The following is a 19,332-nucleotide window of genomic DNA, read 5'->3' as shown; positions in this document are numbered from 1 at the left end:
CTAACATTTTTCAACATGGAATATATAATTTTCGCAAATAGTTAAGATTAGGCGATGATGTAATAATTGTGACATGCCTGTGCGTGTGTGTGTGAGAAAGGAAATGAGTGATATTGAGAGTATGTGTGTATGAACGTGAGAGAGGAGGCTTGTGTGTGCGTGTGGTTGTGTCTGTCTCTGTGTGTGTGTGTGTGTGTGTGTGTGTGTGTGTGTGTGTGTGTGTGTGTGTGTGTCTGTCTGTCTGTCTGTGTGCGTGCGTGTGCATGTCTCACCTTCCAGTAGTCAGACTGTAAACTGTAGTACCTCTGGTATGCTGATAATGCTGTAATGACAGGAGAGGAGACATAGTGTTAGATGTTTTCAACTGGCCTCATGTCAATCAATGATTACAACACACCCTCAACCAGCCACAAAAACTAACAATAGTTGTTGTGTCAAGAGTTCACTCAACATTAGGGATGGGTATAGTTTGGATTTTTATGAGTCTGGTTCCGGTTCTGCTTATCGGTTCCGATTCCTAGCGGTTCCCTATTTCGGTTCCAAAATGGTTTATATTTTACAGAAAAACATAATTTGTTTTAATTTAATTTAATTTAATGCTTTATTTTAATTTGCAGTTTCAGGCATACTCTTATTCTGAAGAGATCGACCACCATCTGGAAGTCTTATTAGTGCTAGCGCAACATAGACAAAACATTGACAAAAGAACACAGATCAGCGAGCGAGCGAGCTGTGCTCGCAACATAAACCCAGAGAGAGACAGGGATCGGAGACCGCAACACAAACACTGTTGCCGTACAATCTGTCAGAGATGAATGCTACGCTGTCTTAAATGTTTCATCTCCATCTCACGTCTCTCTGTGGCTGGGCAGGGCTCAGCTACTGGCAGCTGGGCTGCTAATGTTGCTAGCATTGCTGCCAGTCAGTGTTGTTGACTGGCAATGCAACACGCTGTGTTGTGGGGGTGTGTGTGTGTGTGTGTGTGTGTGTGTGTGTGTGTGTGTGTGTGTGTGTGTGTGTGTGTGTATGTGTGTTAGTTTAGCCTCAGGAACCGGGTACAGGTCCTGACAGAGAGATAGTCAAATACGAACCGGTAATCACCGGTAATCATGAAACCTTTATTTGACCGGATATCACGTTTTTTTCTTTTTTTCTTTTTTTTACTAGCACATCTAGGAACCGATAGGCGGTACCGAAATTAAATATTATTGTTGGGTACCCAGGAACTGTCAATTCCTTATTGATTCCTGCTCGGTACCAAATTTCGGTACCCATCCCTACTCAACTTTCACAATACTGGGTTAACATTATATTGTTATTACAAGTTTACTAATTTAGACTCCAGACTAGTTGTGAAAAAAAAAAACAATATAACAAATTTTCTATAACAAATGAAATAATGTTTCGGGTTATGGTTAATGTATAATGCCTTCATAAGACGGATCTAGAAGCTCACAACGTACCATAAACTTGTAGGGTTGCCATTTTTTTAAATTCTTGCTTAATCAATTTGAATAATAATTTGTATTTAATGCATCATTTATTAGTCCCTATAACTAGTGTTCACAGGGAAACAGCAGCAGTTTTCTCGACTAATAAAAGCAGTAACATCACTGTTGATCACATTTAGGGACACAGCCAACTATAAAAAATACAAAAAAGATTTAAACAAGTGCTTATCGATTGTACCATTCATTCAAAAGCTAAGCGATCTAATCGCTAAGAAGATAATGGATAGTTGCAGCCCTATTATACAACATGTCAGAGTGTTTGTGAAGGTTAAATACAACTACAGTAGAACCTGGAAAACAAGGCTACACTTTCTGACTTCAAAGAAAACTACACACCCAGCCTTTCTAGGTGCGGGGCAATGTAGGTCTACAGAACAGTGTGCATGGGCGCGTGCATGCGTGCGCATGTGCGCGTGTGCGTGAACTGTGTGAAACCAAAAGGTATGAATGAGAGAAAACATTAGAGTGAATAAAGAGGTTGCGTGAGGAGAGGACATTTAATTATTCATAGAGCGAAAGAGAGGAAGTACAATTTATTGAGAAAGAGAATGAGGGAGGAATAAAAGGCACACACACAAGAGAGGGAGAAAGAATAGCAGAACGTGAGCCAAAAAAGCAGCGACCGAAAAATAAAGCATGCAAATGAGAGTGCGGAGGAGGAGAGGATTCAAGAAGAGTGCAAGCGAGAGAAAGCGATAGTGAGATTGAGAAAGCAAGCAAGGGAGAGGGACAGAGAGAAGAGAAAGAAAAGGGGACAGAGAGAGCGAGAGAGACAGCGGAGAACAAATTGGGGACAGAGAGAGATGAAGAGAGAGAATAGTCTTCCACTCACCTTTAGGATAATCCTCCAGGAGAAGGTTGAAGTGTCCTAGATGGCAGAATACCTCGGGCTCCACTTTACCCTCGGCTTTCAGGATGAGGGAATCATAGCAGCGAACAGCCTGCGGACCATACACACACACACACACACACAAACCATAAACTACTACTTTCTGACAGGGGATGTTTCGATGTGCATGTGCGAAAGCAAGATAGAGAGTGAGGGAGAGGGAGGACAGAGGAGGAGGAGCGACACGCACATACTGAAAGAAGAACGAGCGATCAAGAGAACATTTCAAGTGGGAGCCAGGCTGATGTCAGCCTAGCAACACTCTGACAGAGGCAGACCGCATATCAAAGCTGTCAGGCAGAAAATGTTATCTCTTCATTTAAACTTTTCTGGTTTTCATTTGTTTCCTTAAATGTACAACTGCATCAGCAAGTAGCAAAAAGAAACATTGCCAAAAAGTGCTCAATGTGCCGGTTCGTAAAGATGATCTACATACAAGCTCATCAAATGGCAGGTCTACAAACTCAAAATGTGTCACTGTGTAAGTCTTTGAGTCTTATAAATGCTAAACCAACTGAAAATATTAAGAAGAGCTTGTGACTAAATAGTATATTATTAACACATCAACAGTTTTTCCTTTTATAATAGAAAACAGCATGGCAAGGTAACTACAAAACTCAAAACTCTACCAATCTGTCCTATTATTTCATGTACTTATTGTGGATTTTATTTATGTATTACTAACAACACAAAAACAAGAACTCATTGCTCAGTTTACACGCACATTTCTACAAACATGGCTGATCTACAAGCTCACAACACTTGTTAGTGCGAAGTGTTATGTTTGTAGATCAGCCATTTTCGGCAAAGAGATGCAGCGTAGAGGGGGGGAAAAGCGTTGTGCGTTTAAGAATTTACATGTCTGAAAATACACACAACGTATTAATATCAAAGATGTAGTGAGGGTCCCTGCTTCATCTCTCTCTCAGCTAAGGGGTCCTTGGCCAGAATTCTTTTTTGAAGACCACTGTTCAAAACTAGGCATTCCATTCAACAAAGCTACAAAGCTCGCTTTCCATCGCATATGATATCATTTGGAGTAAACAGCATATCCCTGCTACTGTATGACACCTAGAACTCTGTGTGCGTATTCAGCCAGTGGTGTCATACACAAAACGTTCTTTATAACCAACTGTATTTAAAGCATGCAGACTTTGTTCACCAAAATAAAATGGAAAACCACTTGTTTGAATTCCTCATCATCGAAAATACATGATCCATTTCGAGTCTTATGCTTGACTGAACTCTCCACTTTTAACTCAATCAGCATTGCTTGCAGATCCTCTTCATTTTCATCTACTAAAACAATATAATAAGTTGCTGCCATCACGGTTTAAACACTTAAACCCTATATACTTGACCAGGGTCCCCCAGTGACCTATATCTGGTCAGCTTCCTTTTTTCCCCTTTACACCACATCCATTTGACAGAAACAGACGGAAATGGCTCATAATGTGTGTTGCTTTATCATCTTCTATTTTCACTCAATGTTGACACCAGATGACCAGAACAGACGCTAGTGTTCACTACATGTGTGTTAAACCCATTCCTACATGTGTGATTTCCTTGACTCGATCATTGCCTATAAAAATGTCCAACAAAGTAAAAGCCAGACAATCACCCTGTTTGAGAATTATAGGGATGCTATGGTTAAAGTAGTTGTAGTTGCCTTTTGGTTGTTTCTCCTAAGTCATGTTGACACGCCCCGAAAAATATCATTATTGCGACTGTCAAGTCGCCGTACTATCAAAACCTCCACCGGCTGTCAGTCTGTCTGTCAGTCAGTCTGTCCGTCACACGTCACATCACACTTTTGCCCTACTCATATCCCCGCCACCGTTGCCCCTATCCATGCCAAACTTTGCACACACTCTCCTTGGCTGCCAAACCACAACCTCCATCCATTTCTCACATGGTACTCTTCTAGCACCATGAGGCCAATTCCTGCAAAACACATTTTTGGACACTGCTCCTACAGATTTTGCCCTAAAATCACACGAAGCAGTACACAGTATCTCTAAAGTCATGTCATCAACATGGATCTGTCCCATTTCCCAAATTCCCTCCTGATTAGAAGGCATTGCCTTCTAAAGTGTGTGTATGAGACCTGACGGTCGCTTATCTCCCGAAGAGTCCCGATTAGGGAGTCTTACTGGTGTTACAGTGGGTCATACATGGGCAAATGGCGGCCCGGGGGCCACATGCGGCCCCCACCTTCGCTTAATGCTGCCCGCAAGATAATACCAGGGGCGTATCAGCCTCTGATTGCGTAGTTAGTAGTGAATGTATACTTTGTCCGTCGTACGGGCCATGCACAGAAAATAGATGATTTACAAGCACGGTTATTTTCTGTCACCACATGCGCGTGCACACAGACACACCCACACCCACGTTAGTGTTGGGGAGAGAGGAGGAGAAGTGCTCACTGCTGAACAACAGTGAACAACAGCTCCGTGGTCGCTCCGGTTGCTTAGACCGATTAGACCAGAGGTGTAAAAGTGGCGGCCTGCTGGAATTTTGCAGCCCGGGGAGAGGTCCATGGCGGCCCAGCAGCTACTGAGGGTATGATAGGTAATGGGCTTAATATTGATGACATCAGGGATCTCCTTACATGGGCATAAAAAGGATTCTGTTGTAATAATAATAATAATAATTACCTACTCCTCCCACGAGGGAAATTCAGATATCGCAGCCCAACCCAGCTGCTTTTTTTTAACGCAGCTGAACTCAACCCAGTGATGCCCACAAGGAGCGCAAGGGGGAAGGGGAGCAGTGGTAGCTGGAGTGGGGAATCGTACCTGCGACCTCTGGGGCCCTCTGGGGCCTCCGGAGTCCTAGGTGTGGACACTAACCACTCAGCCACCACTGCTAACTGTGTGTGTGTGTGTGTGTGTGTGTGTGTGTGTGTGTGGTTCCCCTGACATCACAGTGATGTCAGAGCTTTCCATGTTGTGACAAACTTTCTGTCAGTTCAGTTTCTGTTTTGACAGGAGTTCAAAACTCTTACACGGTGACTTCAAAGAATGTCAATAAGTCCCCAAATGCAGTGATTAGCCCTGTAGCTGTAGCATTACGTCATTACTGTGTTAGAAGAGGAGGGGACAATGTCAACATGAATTGCTATTCTGTATCTGTCTGACCGGGTTCAATTGACCTCTGCTTTACCCTGCAGCAGCCGACAGTACAGCAAAGCGTTTTTCCTCACCATTTCTGCCTCTCACCGGGTCTGTCCCAACTCCCCAGCCCAACTCCCCAGCCAGCACACATGTAAGTCACAATTATTACATCTGATGCCTGACAGTGTGTCGCGGGTTCGAGTCCAGATCCCGACGACCTTTGCTGCGTGTCGCTCCCCATCTCTCTCTCCATATCCTGTCAGTATACCGTCCTATCAATAAAGCATAAAAGCCCCAAAACAAATCTAAAAACAAATAAATAAGTCATTTTTGGGGTGAACCACTCCTTTAATGGGTTAAGAATTCTACCAAGGACAGGCTTCCCCAGGGCACTGGATATTCACACCAACTAACTCAGCTATTCCCCAAATGCCAAGCTGAGCTGTGGCGCTTCGTGGTCCACAGCTTCTAGTCCACACACTTAATGAGACACTGAAAGCCCACATCTAGAGTAGACGACACACGGCAGCACATGTGGCAACACATGTTGACCACCCCAGACAAAGTGGGACTTTCTCTTTCAACAGCTGAGCTGAGTGTGTTGGGCGGTGACAGACCAAGCGTCTGAGGACACACATGTAGGTCATGTGGCTGTGTTTTTACTGGAGGGAAGAATGTGACTTAAGCTGGGGCTGTCACGATTGCAAATTTAAGTGGAAGATTTAATTGTCACACAAATTAATTGCGATTAAACGGTTTAATTGTGTTTTTGGCATTGGACATTGGATCATATGAATAAAAAAGGTAATTTTTGTTTGTCTTTTAGAACACCTGAAAACTACAACAAATCTTTTCTATACTCCTAAACGGGATGCAAAGACTAAAACGGACTCAACATTCCTGATGAGATGTTCTGTCAATTTATACATTATCTCCGCCAGGCCGGAATGCCTCGGGGCAGGGGTTATGTTTTTGCTTCAGATTCCATTCCGTCTACGAAATTGGCATCCCTCGGCGAGGGTTAGGGCAGTCGCGATTATAACAATCGTCTCTTCGTGATTATTTTTTATAACCGGAATTATTTTGAATATTTGCGATATCCATTTTAATTTAAAAAAGAATCTTCAGTGAAACGTCATTTAATTCTGTTGCATCATCTATCATGTGTATTTTTATATGGATATGGGGGAATCACAAATAAAGTAAACTCGACCCTTGGTTGAAATCAACAGAAATGTAATTATATTAAAGTATATCCACAAATGGGGGCACGGTGGCGCAGTGGTTAGCGCTTCGCCTCACAGCTAGAAGGTCCTGGGTTCGATTCCCGCCGGGGGACGCTGTGGGCACTGGCGGCGTGTTCCTCCTCCGCGTCATCAGCGCCCACACCCTAGGTGGGGTTGGCGATAGGGCCTTTCTGTGTGGAGTTTGCATGTTCTCCCCGTGTCTCCTAGGGTTGATACCCTCACAAAAACATGCACGTAATCCTGGTCTCAATAATGCCTCCCCCTGGCCAGCCGGGGCGCCTGATGGAGGGGAAAGGAACTGGTTGGAATAACGTGTTCCTTCCACGCGCTACGTCCAAACCAGGGAAAATCTCCACTATCAGGTGAAAAGAAGCAACTTGGACTCCTCATGCATAGAAGGAAGCATGAGGTCAGTCCGTTGCCTCCCCAGGTTGGCAGAGGGAGAGCAGAGCCCAGGATTACATAGGCAATTGGCACTGGGTGAAAAAATGGGTTACAAAATTGTGGGATAAAAATTATAGAGTAAAGTATATCCACAAAGTTTTATGTTTTATTCACTCTGAAGTCATTGTGTTGCAAGGCACACAGCAGCAGCTGTCAGCAGCCACACTGTTGTTAATGTCTTCCTTGTGTCGTCGTCAGGTCGTCTTATTTGGATGCGCTAGCATAGGCTAGGATAACTAGTTTGTGTCATGGAGGATGAAAGTTTGTTTCCAAAGCCACGTACCACCGCAGGCACATTTCGGTTTTAAGCTTAACGATAAAGGAGAGACCAATAACATGGAGGAAGCGATCTGTAAACTTTGCCATAAAAAGGTGCCAGTCAGAAGTGCTATTACAACAAATCTACAGACCCACCACAATATGCCGAACTTGGAAATAAAACGGCAGCGGCCAGTCCAACAGCAGCTGGTCTAGCCCGTCAAAGCGACACGTTGCGAGCTTGTAGATCTGCTATTTTCAGAGCGCAATACCAGACCGCAACCAAACATAAAATGAGTTTTACTGGGTTGATCTCTTTTCCACTAGTCCCTCCCTAGCATGTTAGTCTTTCTTGATGTTCAAAAAGCAATTAAATTGCTCTTTTGTACAGTATGTGTATTATCAAAGCTCACACTATGATAGTGGCATATAATGAAGGGGGGAGAAAAGACAATATATTCGTCAATCACGATTATTTGTATGAGAATTAATCGTCTCCAGAAATCATAATAAGTCATAATAATTGCAACAGCCCTAGCGAGGGTTCCATTTCGCGAAAAATGCCACAGATTCATTAACACTTTTGAATCACACATTGAAGGCCCTCTACACAATGCAGAGCCATAGGTCAATGACACCCATAGGAGGTACCACCAATTATGGCGCTTCTTAAGCCCCTATCATAGTAGGCACCGCGGTGATAAGCTATCCACCGCGGTGTAGTCTTTTCAAGTCATGAAACTACAACATTACGTCATTACTCGCGGTGAAGAGCTATCCGCCGCGAACCCCGACACATCTCTGTTTTTACTTTCAGACGGATCGGCCCATCACCCCGTTCACTGATTGGTCGATCTAGACCAGTCAGTCACAGTGATAGGACTTCACCGTGACTGACTATGATGGCCTCCACTTGTTTTCTCACTTTAGGTGGATAGCTTATCACCTAAACGTTGCGGTGAATGGCTCTTAACCCTGACCTCTGATAGAGGTTTTAGGGTCCTAGGGACCACACAGCTGACACAGACATGGACTAGGCATCATTAACTTGCGGGGACCTGCACTCCGCACTTTCCTAGATACAATTTGAAGACGTTGATCTGAGCCATGCTGCTTCTGCCAACACCACACGCCCAGATACATAGCAGCACTTCACAGCCACATGAGGATAGGCCGATTCAAACACATTTAGTAGTAAATGGACTGCACTTTATAGCACCTTTCTCCAAAGAGATTTACAATGCATTTCACATTCACCCACCGACACAACAGCGGAGGAGGCCATGCAAGGCACCAAACTGCTCATGGGGAGTAGTTATGTGTTCAGTGTCTTGCTCAAGGACACTTTGATGTGTCTGGAGGAGACGGGGATCAAACCGAGAAACTCCAGATTCCGAGTTGACAACTATATAGTATGAGCCACTGGCACTGACGCCCTCAACCATTAATGTAACATAATTGCCGATAACAGATAGATGTTTGGTCAGCTGTTGCCTTGCGCATCTGTAATAAATCTATGTATTCTTTTACCTGAAGACGGAGTGCCTGAGTATTTTTGAGCAGTGCCAACCACTCCAACACTTCTGTCTGTCCATCTGTATGTATGTAGTTGTACAGCCTCAACAAGCTCACAGCACTTTGCGTGTTGTGAGCTTGTAGTTCTGCTATGTTCACTAGTTTAGGCTCTCGGGCAAACCTCTATTTTTTTTTGTTTGAGTCTTGAGCTAAAAGGGGGGAAAAAAACTTTATTTTTTAAACAAAATGATGATTTTGTAAAATTACACATTGAGCAAATTTCGATATACAAGACAAAGAACATATACATGCTTCAGTATCGGTAAAGCTGCCGTCGCCTGCCGATACTGCCTAAAATGCTGGCATCGGTACGCTTGTTTTCGGTGGAGACGACAAAGGCATGCTGTCACAAGCGGAATTGAGCCACGCCAGACACCGCAGAGCGAGCTGAAGCGAGCAAGTTGTCGCGTCGATCTTGCTAAGTCAGGTTGAGCTGACTCAGCGCCATCCGAGTTATGTACTGATAGGGTCAGAATCGTAAATCTTTCGGCACCTCCGCGCAGTCCAAGTGAACCCAGCGGAGTGCTCCCTACGTCCGGTTCAGCTCAGATCCATTGGCAAACAAAAGGCTCTATCTGCCTTGTCCCGCCCTGGATCCGCCTTTTTTTATGTTGAATTTGCTAAAACATAATTTTTGGAGAAATAAAAACCTTTCAAAACATGCTCGGTCACTATACTGCCACTGGGCAGCTCCATTTTACTGAAACTAAGTTTGAAACTAAATTGAACACACAATAACAATAAGAAGCAACTGAATTAATATGGTAGTGGATGGAGTGTCCCACCGAGTGTCCCACCAAAACACAGCAACCAATGGGTGCGAAGAGGGGAGGGACAACGGGCGGGACTTGACAAAGGGTGAAATGTGGTGAGAGAGTGTTTTTTACTGGTGATTCAGTCAGAGTGTATGAAAGGGTGCGCTCGTTTTATTGTCCACGACATTGCAAGCGGCGCGAAGGCGGAGCGCCGCGCGAGTTACGAAGCCGTGGTGAATGCAATCGTTATATTTATGCCCAGGCCGTAAGGCCTGGGCAAGCCCACGATAAACGCCCGCGCAGTCCGGTGCGCATTTCCGAACGCACCCTTTCCCCACACTCGGACTGAAACACCAGTAAAAAACACCATCCCGAAATGTGGTATGCCCCATCATGATAGAACCAAACACGCTCATGACAAAACCTATGACCAAGAGAGTAAGCGTTTATAGTCCTATCATCACCTTCCTGTAAGTCAAACAAAGTCATATCAATCAAATGTTTGCTAAATGTAAAACATCTCTGTATTAAAAATATCTATTTATGTATTTTTTAACACAAGCTAGCGTGTGAATATAGTGCACAAGTCTTCACCAGAAACGACTGTCTGCGATGACACGTGGAGACTTGACAAGTGTCTCCATTCTACTTGCTCCAAGTCTAGGCTGTATCAATGACACCCAACCATTGGTGGTGATACAATGACCCAGTTCTGTCAGAAATGTTGAACCTCCAGTTACTGTGCATAGCGGGCTCAGAGCTGCAACACACCCCAATGCACAGTGTCCGCCAGGCCAGTCACTCACAACTAATAGTCGTTAAAGAAAGGGAGTGAGTGAGTCATATCCTATCACACCTCTAAAATAAAAATCATCAGCAACATAGTCGAGCAACAAACAGTGGATGGTGGATATGGGAAAGAATGCATGCAATTGTTTGGTGCAGGGGTCTTCAACAAGGTGGTCTGGGACCCATAGTGGTCCTTACTACAGGGGTTACTACAAATGTTTGTGATCTTTTACATCCGCCAATTGCCAAAAATAGTCAAAAATAGCTGATGTACAAGCTCGCAACGCCTCGCAGCGCGAGGGGTTGTGAGCTTGTAGAGCCAACAGTTTTGGCCAGGAGGTTTGGTGCACTGTACTGACTGTAGAGGGAAAAAAAGAGCAGACTAAAGGCCCATTCCCACTGGACCTATATAACAGATAAAGAAATATCTGTCACAGATATTTTTTTAATCTGTATCTATCTACCTTCCACTTGAATGGAAAAATATCTGGAGAAAGAGATTTTTTTATCTGTTATCTGGCCCAGTGCACACTGCTGAGTTTTTTCAGACGAATATAGGAGCGAATTTCGGAGCACGTAAATAAAGAAATCAACCTCACGTTATGTCAATCAGGTTTGCACACTGCCGCCCGTTTCGTATTTATTTTCGGACCACTGGGTTCCTTGCTCTCTCTCTCTCTCTCTCTCTCTTTGCCCTGAAAAACGCATTTCGCAACGAAAATATGCAGCAGTGTGCAACCAGCTTAAGTGTAGGTCAATCTATGAAAAGGTCTGCAACACAATTGTATACAATACACAGTATATAAACATACATATGGATGATATTTAAAAATAAATTAACGCAAAACAGGAATTTTACGCAACACCAATGGTAGTGCTGTCAAGTCAGTCTATGAAGCTATCTATGACATCTATGAAAGGATCATGTAATATGCAACACAAGTTTATACAATATGTAGTGGGGTCCCTGCTTCATCTCTCTCAGCTAAGGGGACCTTAACCTTAAAATCCTTGAAGACCCCTGGTTTAGGTGGAGAAATAAAAAGAGGTCAACTACACAACATGGGAAAACTCATCTGTTGTGATTAATTGCCTGTGACTCCACAACAATTGACGACAATTAAGGTGAGGCAGCATCAAAGCCACTGGCAAAATATGGGCTATAATAATAAGTCTCTCCTGGGTGAAATTCAGGGTGCATATAATTAATCTAAACACAGATGAGGAACCAATGAAATGGACTATAAATCAGACACTATCCAGGTAGGGTTGGGTACCAAAATTCAGTTCAGTGTCAATTACCGGGGAACCATGACAAATAATTGAATTTTGGTTCAGCCTATTGATTCCTAACTGTGCTAGTCATTGTCACAAATAAGGACTTCATATATATGACAAGGATGTACGTGAATTTCTGCCAGGACCCGTCAGTGGCACATAACAACAACACAGTGTGTGACCATCTGTGTTTACATGGAGCTGGGCTCCCGTGTAGCATGCATGGATAAATTACCATAAGTGTGTACCTGTAGTCCTTTTCACCACAAATGCAGTCATCACTCCAGGGTTCCCACACATTTTTACCAATGAATTTCCAAAACTTTCCCCAAACTTTTCCAGAATATTTGAGCCAATTTCCAGGACTGTATAACAATAATTCAGCACAATAACGAGTCACTTACTCCTATGTGCAATGCCCAAAGACAGGCAGTGTAGCAAAAATAAAGCGTGCAAGCTGCGAACGGACCATCGCGTGCATGCGGATCATGCACGATGGACACGCACATGCTCACGTCAAAAGGTTAGAAAATCGTGGCAGGGAACCCTCAAAGTCGATTTATGGTGGCAGTAAATTAGTTAAGAAAATCAATAACCAAAAACAATGCATAGCTATTTTTTCCAGGACCCTTGTTCAATTCCAAATCTTTTCCAGTGAATAGAAAAATGTTTTTCCTCAAAATATTTCCAGGAATTTCATGACCGTGGGAAACCTGTCACTCTGTGACACTATTCTGTTTTCTCTATGGTCAGCTTTCCCTTTATTACCAAAGAATAACAGGGTGATTTGACTGATTCTACTGAAGGTGATAGCGAGATGCCAACATTGCTAGCACTGGCTGATGTCTTTGCTCTCCGAGACTACAACACAAAAACACATGAAACTGCACACTTTCAGATTGACACAGCCCCCTCTCATTATTATGACAACCATCAATGGTGTTCAAAGGTGCAGTCACTTGGTGTACTAACCACTCAGATAATCCTCATGATATATCATCATTCAATAAATTGCATTTATAATATAATTTTCATCGTTGATTGGTCACATTCACAACGAGGTATAACTTATGCAATTGTCCGAATGAGCAACACAGCTAAGTGGCTAAATTTGCCACTGTTGGTAATCACTCTTGTTTTGAGAGAACTGCCGGCACACACCTGCTGGCGGGTGAAGCGACTGCCCTATTGCACAGGGCTTATCCTGAAGGGACAAACATGGCATCTTTCCATGGGGGCAGTGTTGCTGCTCGGAGCATAAACAAACTCAACTAAGTTGCAGGGCCCATGCTCAGGTGCCAGTCACACACCTGCCATGTGCTGGCAGGTCACTCAAAACGAGAGTGATTGCCTGAACAAAAGCACATTGGGGGATTTTGGCACATGTTTTGGGGACGCTACCTACACGTTTAGCCGAGTTGCTTATTCCACGATTGCATGATCCTTACAAGTTATACGTTGTAAAGATGTCTAATCAATGATGAAAATTAATACAATACCATTTGGTATAACTGAAGGGGAGAAATAATCTACCAAAGTTAAGGTGCCAAACCTTTTGCTCGGGTAGCAGTTAGGGTTTAAGTGCTCAGGGACACAGGCGAAGTGGTGACCTTCTGATTACCAGACGGTATAGTGCTGGGAAATAATTATTTCAATCTCGAATACAGGTCTGTCGAACGTGGGGTGGAATAAAATGTGCATTCAAATGTGAAAATGAATATTCCATTAGTGGAAGTGGCTATCACACAATGTTTTATCATGTCAAGGCCGGCCGTCTTCAGCACCAGGCAAAAGTTGAATCTGCAAAAATTGTGTACAACAACTAGAAGAGTTGACATAACATCGTGTCCAATCTTGCGTTCCTGCGACCAATAGATTGAGAACCACTGAAATAAACAGTTGGAGCTGTGTGAACTGTGAAGACAGCGAGAGATCGGCACGCACGCTCGATCCACATGCATGCACGCACGCTCGCACACACAGACACAAACACGTTTGTGGCCAAACGTGTCCAAATGTCTTTTATGTGTTTTAAAGAGCCGCGATCCCACTTTCCACGCGCACTCACAGCTGACCCAAGCCATCGTGTGTGCACACGCATGCACGCAATGTTAATGGAAGGGAATCGAAACAACCCCCTGCACTTATTTTCATTTAAGTGTATTCTACTGTTACAATCTTCATTTCTATTCTATTAGCGTTCAATCAACATTCCACATGACACTGAGTGGAACAGAAACATGAACACACATGAAGAATACTTTCATAAACACGTGTGCACTCCTCTGAGGTCGCATCATGCTGGATGAATTGATATAGTTGGCGGCAGGTGGAAAACATGCATTACTTTAGGGAATTGAGAAAAAAAGAGCCTGTGTTCCAATGGATCCAATGTATTAGTTTAGTTATAAGCTCTTGTTAAAGCTTTTTATTGGTTTAATATGTATACAGCTCACAGACACACAGAACCACTTTGAATTGCAAAGAAATATTTTAAAGTAAGGGAAATTGTCCAACGAAGTAGGGCATTAAGTTACGAATAAATATACCAAATTTAACTATGGAGATGGTTACTGAAATGTGGGAATAGAGGGTATGCATGAAGTGAATGGCAAATCGAGTGGCAAAGTGAGTTTAACGTTGTTTAACGTCCTTTAATGCAATCAGATAGGATTTTTTTGTTTGGATGTATGGGCTGTCAAGGCCAGAAAGTAGTTTTTGCCACTCACTAGGGCGTTCCCGCTTAACTTCCGGGTATGATGATGATGTCACATGCATACCCTCTATAGACTGAAAAAAATAAGGAAAAAAAGCCAGTCAGCACACAAACTACGATCGCTCGAAAGATCCAACCGGGGACCACACTACCAGTCTATTCCATGAAAGCCAATCTTTCTCATGCAAGTAATCATATTAACACATTGGGTGCCCCTGGATGGAGCCCCATTTATCCCCTCTCGCTGCCCAGGCCCACCACCATTCTATTGAATACGGCCCTGCTGCGTCAATGCATGCGTCATGACGTCACTTGGTCACATGACCGCAGACAGGATGTTGTTGTGTAACTTACTGTGTGGACCAGTGTTGATCATAGCTGTTCATTGCCGATCAAAAGTTGGTCATTTTGCCGCAGCCGGCCACAGTTTTAGCCAATAAAACAAACATCAGAGATAAAGGGCGTTAAAGATGGGGAAATGCATTGGAGTATATGGAGAAAAGCGGCCGCGCGATGCTCTCAGCGTCGATTCGAAGCGACCCGCGGTGAATGGGCTGCATCCAGGCGTAGCCCCGACCTAACGGTGAGATTTAAAGTTAATACTGTAAATACAGTAAACACGTCAAAACGTTGTGGGCCTCCAGCGACATCAAAGAGTTTGACGCGTGGGCACTCGCTGTGTTAATCATACACTATGCTATATCAACATCTATAGGCCTATGGCTGTAGGTCTGTGCTGTATAATGGCAAGATGTAATACCTTTTTAATGTAAAATGTGCCTTTATTTGACTTTTTTCAGGACATCAGTATCTGAAATTATGCAGCCGATGTGTCCGTCCCGATTTTAACAACTTTCTAACTGGTGTCCCTATATTTTGGGCATGACATCATAGCCAAAAATATTGCACTTTTGTTTTTCTTTTTACCAAATATCGGTCAAAACTTCAGTTAACTAGGACTCTCAAGTCAGGATCAGCATCAGAGCCACAACTAAAGAATTGATCGGGCTCAAAAAGACTGGTAGTGGTGGGTATTTGAAATTCATTTTATCAGACAGGCCCCCTTCCTATGGATGTGTTTTTTTGTTTTCTTTTTTCATTTTAAAACTAAATGAAGAAGCAATTGAAAAAAGGGTAGTTTCTCAGTCTAGACTTGATTAGAGAGGTGCAACTCTACTTGCAGAGTGATGCGCCTGGGTTACATCTTCAAACTTGACATGAAAGAATAAAAATCTTAAAAAATAGATAGTTTCAGTAGCCGATCGTGACAAAACAGCTTGTAGTGGGCTGTCACCACTGCACGTTGAAACAATGCTAGGAGAAAGATGCCAAGGATTCGACAGTGATGGCACCCTTATGAGTCACTGGAGTAACACGGACATGTGCCGTTATACTACTCAGAGCTTGTTATACAGTGTGGTGGCGGAAGTCTACAAGGTTATAGTCTCACGTTGCCTGCACTGGTGTGCATATTTGTACAATCCATAAACTTGGAATTCCCAGCCCGCCTTCTCGCGGACCGGTGGTGCATGTCCCACAGACTGGCATAGGTCTGCACACTTTTTTCTTCTTCTTCACATTAACCACTTGAACCCTAGAATCCCTATTCTGAGAGGAACATTAGCCAAAAATACTATATCTACAAGTACGCCCATGTGAACTTGTGTGAGCTTGTAGATGGGATATTTTCGGTAAAGAGGTTTGGTGTAGAGGGGAAAAAAGAGCAGACCAAGCGCAGAGTCAACGGTCAAAGTATTGAGGGTTTAAGTACTGTAGGTCTGAAAATACACATCAAGTTGATTCCAACATATTAATAGAAAATGATAATCTCTAAACAAACAAAACACAGATGATAGTGCTGTATAACAGGTCTATGAAGCCAATAACTATGCTATCTAGGAAAAGGTTAAAAACAGTTTTATACATTATGTAGTAGTGCATAATGCTGCTTCTTCTCTCTCTCAGCTAAGGGGGCAAACGTTGAAGCCCCCTGCCCTAGAAGAGTAGGACCCAGCCAGTGCTTATGTGAAACATCCCTGCCACCAGCTTTATACCCATTCCGTGATTCAGTCATCTCACCCAATCATTTGGATACTAAACAGGTACAATGAAGCTCCAACCATAATGTACCACTGCAAACATATTTAAGATGATGTCAGTAGACAGGCCTGTGAATTGAGTACAAAGGACGCCAATGGAAACACACCATAGGCTTTCTTGGGCTTAAAATCCTCTTAGCAGAACTTGTATCGAACTGTACTTTCCCGTGCTTTTTTGCAAACTGCTAATAAAGTATTCAATCAGTCTGTCGCTCCTTGTGCCATTTCATTAGGTGACTGGAATGAGGGTATTGTTGTTGGGCAGAAATCTGTATCTCCATATTTCAACTGTTTTTCCGTAAATGAATGCCCTACTTGTTCGTAGAAGGGTGTCGCACAAAAGTAACATAAATGCCCTACCCAGTCTACAGGATCAAAGCGCTGTGATACAACAGGTTATGAGCTTGACTGTTGATCGGCAATTAACATTTTGAAAGAGAACGTTTTTAAGTATGTCTGTAGGTTTTATAAATATTGAACAAATAAAAAGCATTCGTTTGTAAGTTGTAACTAAATAATAACTAGATTGAAACACTTTTTTGGGGGAGGGAGGGGAGGGGGTTCATTTCCTTAGAAAAAGTCACTGTTGTGGACATGCCCGACAGCAAAAGTTTTGTTGCATTTGAACATGTTGTGATTTGTGTTGTTTTTATATGGCTGGCTGCTACCTCTGCCAGGTCTCTCTAGATGTCTGATCGCAATGAGACTTCCTGGTAAAAACAAACTAACTGCACTGTCCCATTGCAACCATGCAGTGTGTTATGCAACAAAAAAATGGCAGAGATAGCGCGCAAACTGATGCAAATAAGGTGGTTTTGTGGTAAAGAGTATGACTGTGCTGCGTTGCCCACAGACACCGTTATCCACTGAGTTTCTGCAACAGTGTATTTCTCAACGTCAGGTCTGGGGACCACCAGGAGTCCAAATGGACCCTTATGGGTCTGTTAACTCTTGAGTCTGTGCAAATGGAACCTTATGAGTCTGGAACTCTGCATGTATAAATTGGGCCAAAAAGACCCTTATGGTTAAACACTGAGGATTTCACAGTGTAGATCTGGATCCCAGAGATAAATGACGTATCAAATGGGGGTCCGTGGCCTAATGCATATTAAAATGGGGGTCCTTGGAATTCAAAAGGTTTAGAATCACTGTAGCAGCTACACTACAGCACTGCTTCATGGCATGCAGCTATCCCACACCACCTAGCGAGCACATCCAGAGTGCTGGACCAGCCCGTCAAACCATGAGCTGTCAAACACCAGCCAGCCTGCCGGGACACATGCAGACGTTTTGCTTGGCCCTGTTATGTTTGCGGCTCATTGCATTACAGTTACAGGTCCAAAATATATGCATTTCAAACTCAGCTTGCTATCAGAATATCACACACAGACACACGCAGAGAGGCGATGCAAGACTGTAAACAAAAGAGACCGACATGACTGTGGCTCCTACTGAGAATGACAGGCTTGACACGCTAGCGGTCTTAAGCTTGAAGGGAACACTCTGGGAAAGCTGCAGGGTTGATCCTGTTCATATAAAAAAAAACTGTATCATAGATGCCGGTGTCACTCCTCCATGTCCCGCCATCTTGGACCGAGCCAGGCAGCCATCCAGCCATTAGCGTTACTTGTAAATGTCAAGTCAAGTCGTTTGCAGACTTTCTCCTTCAAAAGACAACCAGCTGGTCAGATCCTGAACATGACCACGCATGCACAGACTAAATGCAAAGCAAAAATGCAACTAGACAACTAGAAAGCACCATGACCCTCCTCCTCCCTGACTGCCGGCTTCTTCTCCACCCTGCAGGATTATAACTTAAACATTTACTACACACCACCAGCATCATCATCATCATCCACCCACTGATGCATTCACGAATAAACAGCACGAGATGGAGGCCGTCTGCAGAACAACAACATCAAAGTTCTCTCATTAATAGAATAGTACAACAATAATGAGACACACACACACACACACACACACACACACACACAGTTACACAAAAACAAAGCCACTGACGTTCGTTACGTGCATGCATGGCTATATAGTGTATTTGTGTTTTGCCAAAGCAGCATAGTAAATAACAAAGCGCTGGTGCTGCTGCTTTGGTCAAAAGCGGACCGGGGACGGGGTGACCCAACATGAACTGACCGGACAGGAGCGTCCTTTCCCCGGCTGCTGCGGCCGCAGGTGCAGCCGCCTCCACCTCCTCCTCCTCCTGTTAGCAACATTAGCTCCCCGGTACAGGCTAACAGGGGAGGCTGCGCTGTGGGGCTACGTTTATAATACAAATTCTCCGTACGAATAGAAAACAACGCGTTACCAGCCGGAGGAACGCACGTCGACACCTTTCAAACCTCCGTTGAAAGGCGTCAACTCGAGCAGGGTGGTCGAACCGGGGAGGCCGCCTCCCTCCTCGGTGAACCAATTCAATCCAATGCAAAAGGAGCTTTATATTGGCATGCATGAGAAAACATACGTTTACATTGCCAAAGCAAGTGTCAAAATATAATAAAACACAGTTGAAAATGTGGAACGTATATCCAGTTGGAGGGGGCACAGCATTGTGTAAACAGAGCTATGTCACATTTCGTCGTTATATACACGTTATAGACAGGGTATAACGCCTTTTGAAACAAACGGCAGCAATCTTTT

At 43.6% G+C, this 19,332-nt stretch overlaps 1 protein-coding gene across 3 annotated transcripts in view; it reads right to left on the bottom strand.

The window, feature by feature from the left end:
- The window catches only part of LOC308280475 (lysine-specific demethylase 6A-like), a 59,369-nt gene that overhangs the window by 39,123 nt on the left and 914 nt on the right, over positions 1 to 19,332 (bottom strand). For all 3 annotated transcript variants that reach the window (XM_080720749.1, XM_080720751.1, XM_080720750.1), the window contains exons 3-4: positions 2,344 to 2,452; positions 273 to 322 (exon numbers count right to left, since the gene is read on the bottom strand). In XM_080720749.1, the coding sequence (XP_080576875.1) occupies positions 273 to 322; positions 2,344 to 2,452 (159 nt within the window). The remainder of the gene's footprint in view (positions 1 to 272; positions 323 to 2,343; positions 2,453 to 19,332) is intronic.

Source organism: Nannobrachium achirus (genome assembly GCF_963921795.1).
Source record: "Nannobrachium achirus genome assembly, chromosome: 24".
Taxonomy (NCBI): Eukaryota; Metazoa; Chordata; class Actinopteri; order Myctophiformes; family Myctophidae; genus Nannobrachium; species Nannobrachium achirus.
The sequence above is the reverse complement of the archived record's forward strand: the minus strand, read 5'-3'. Positions and strand labels throughout refer to the sequence as shown.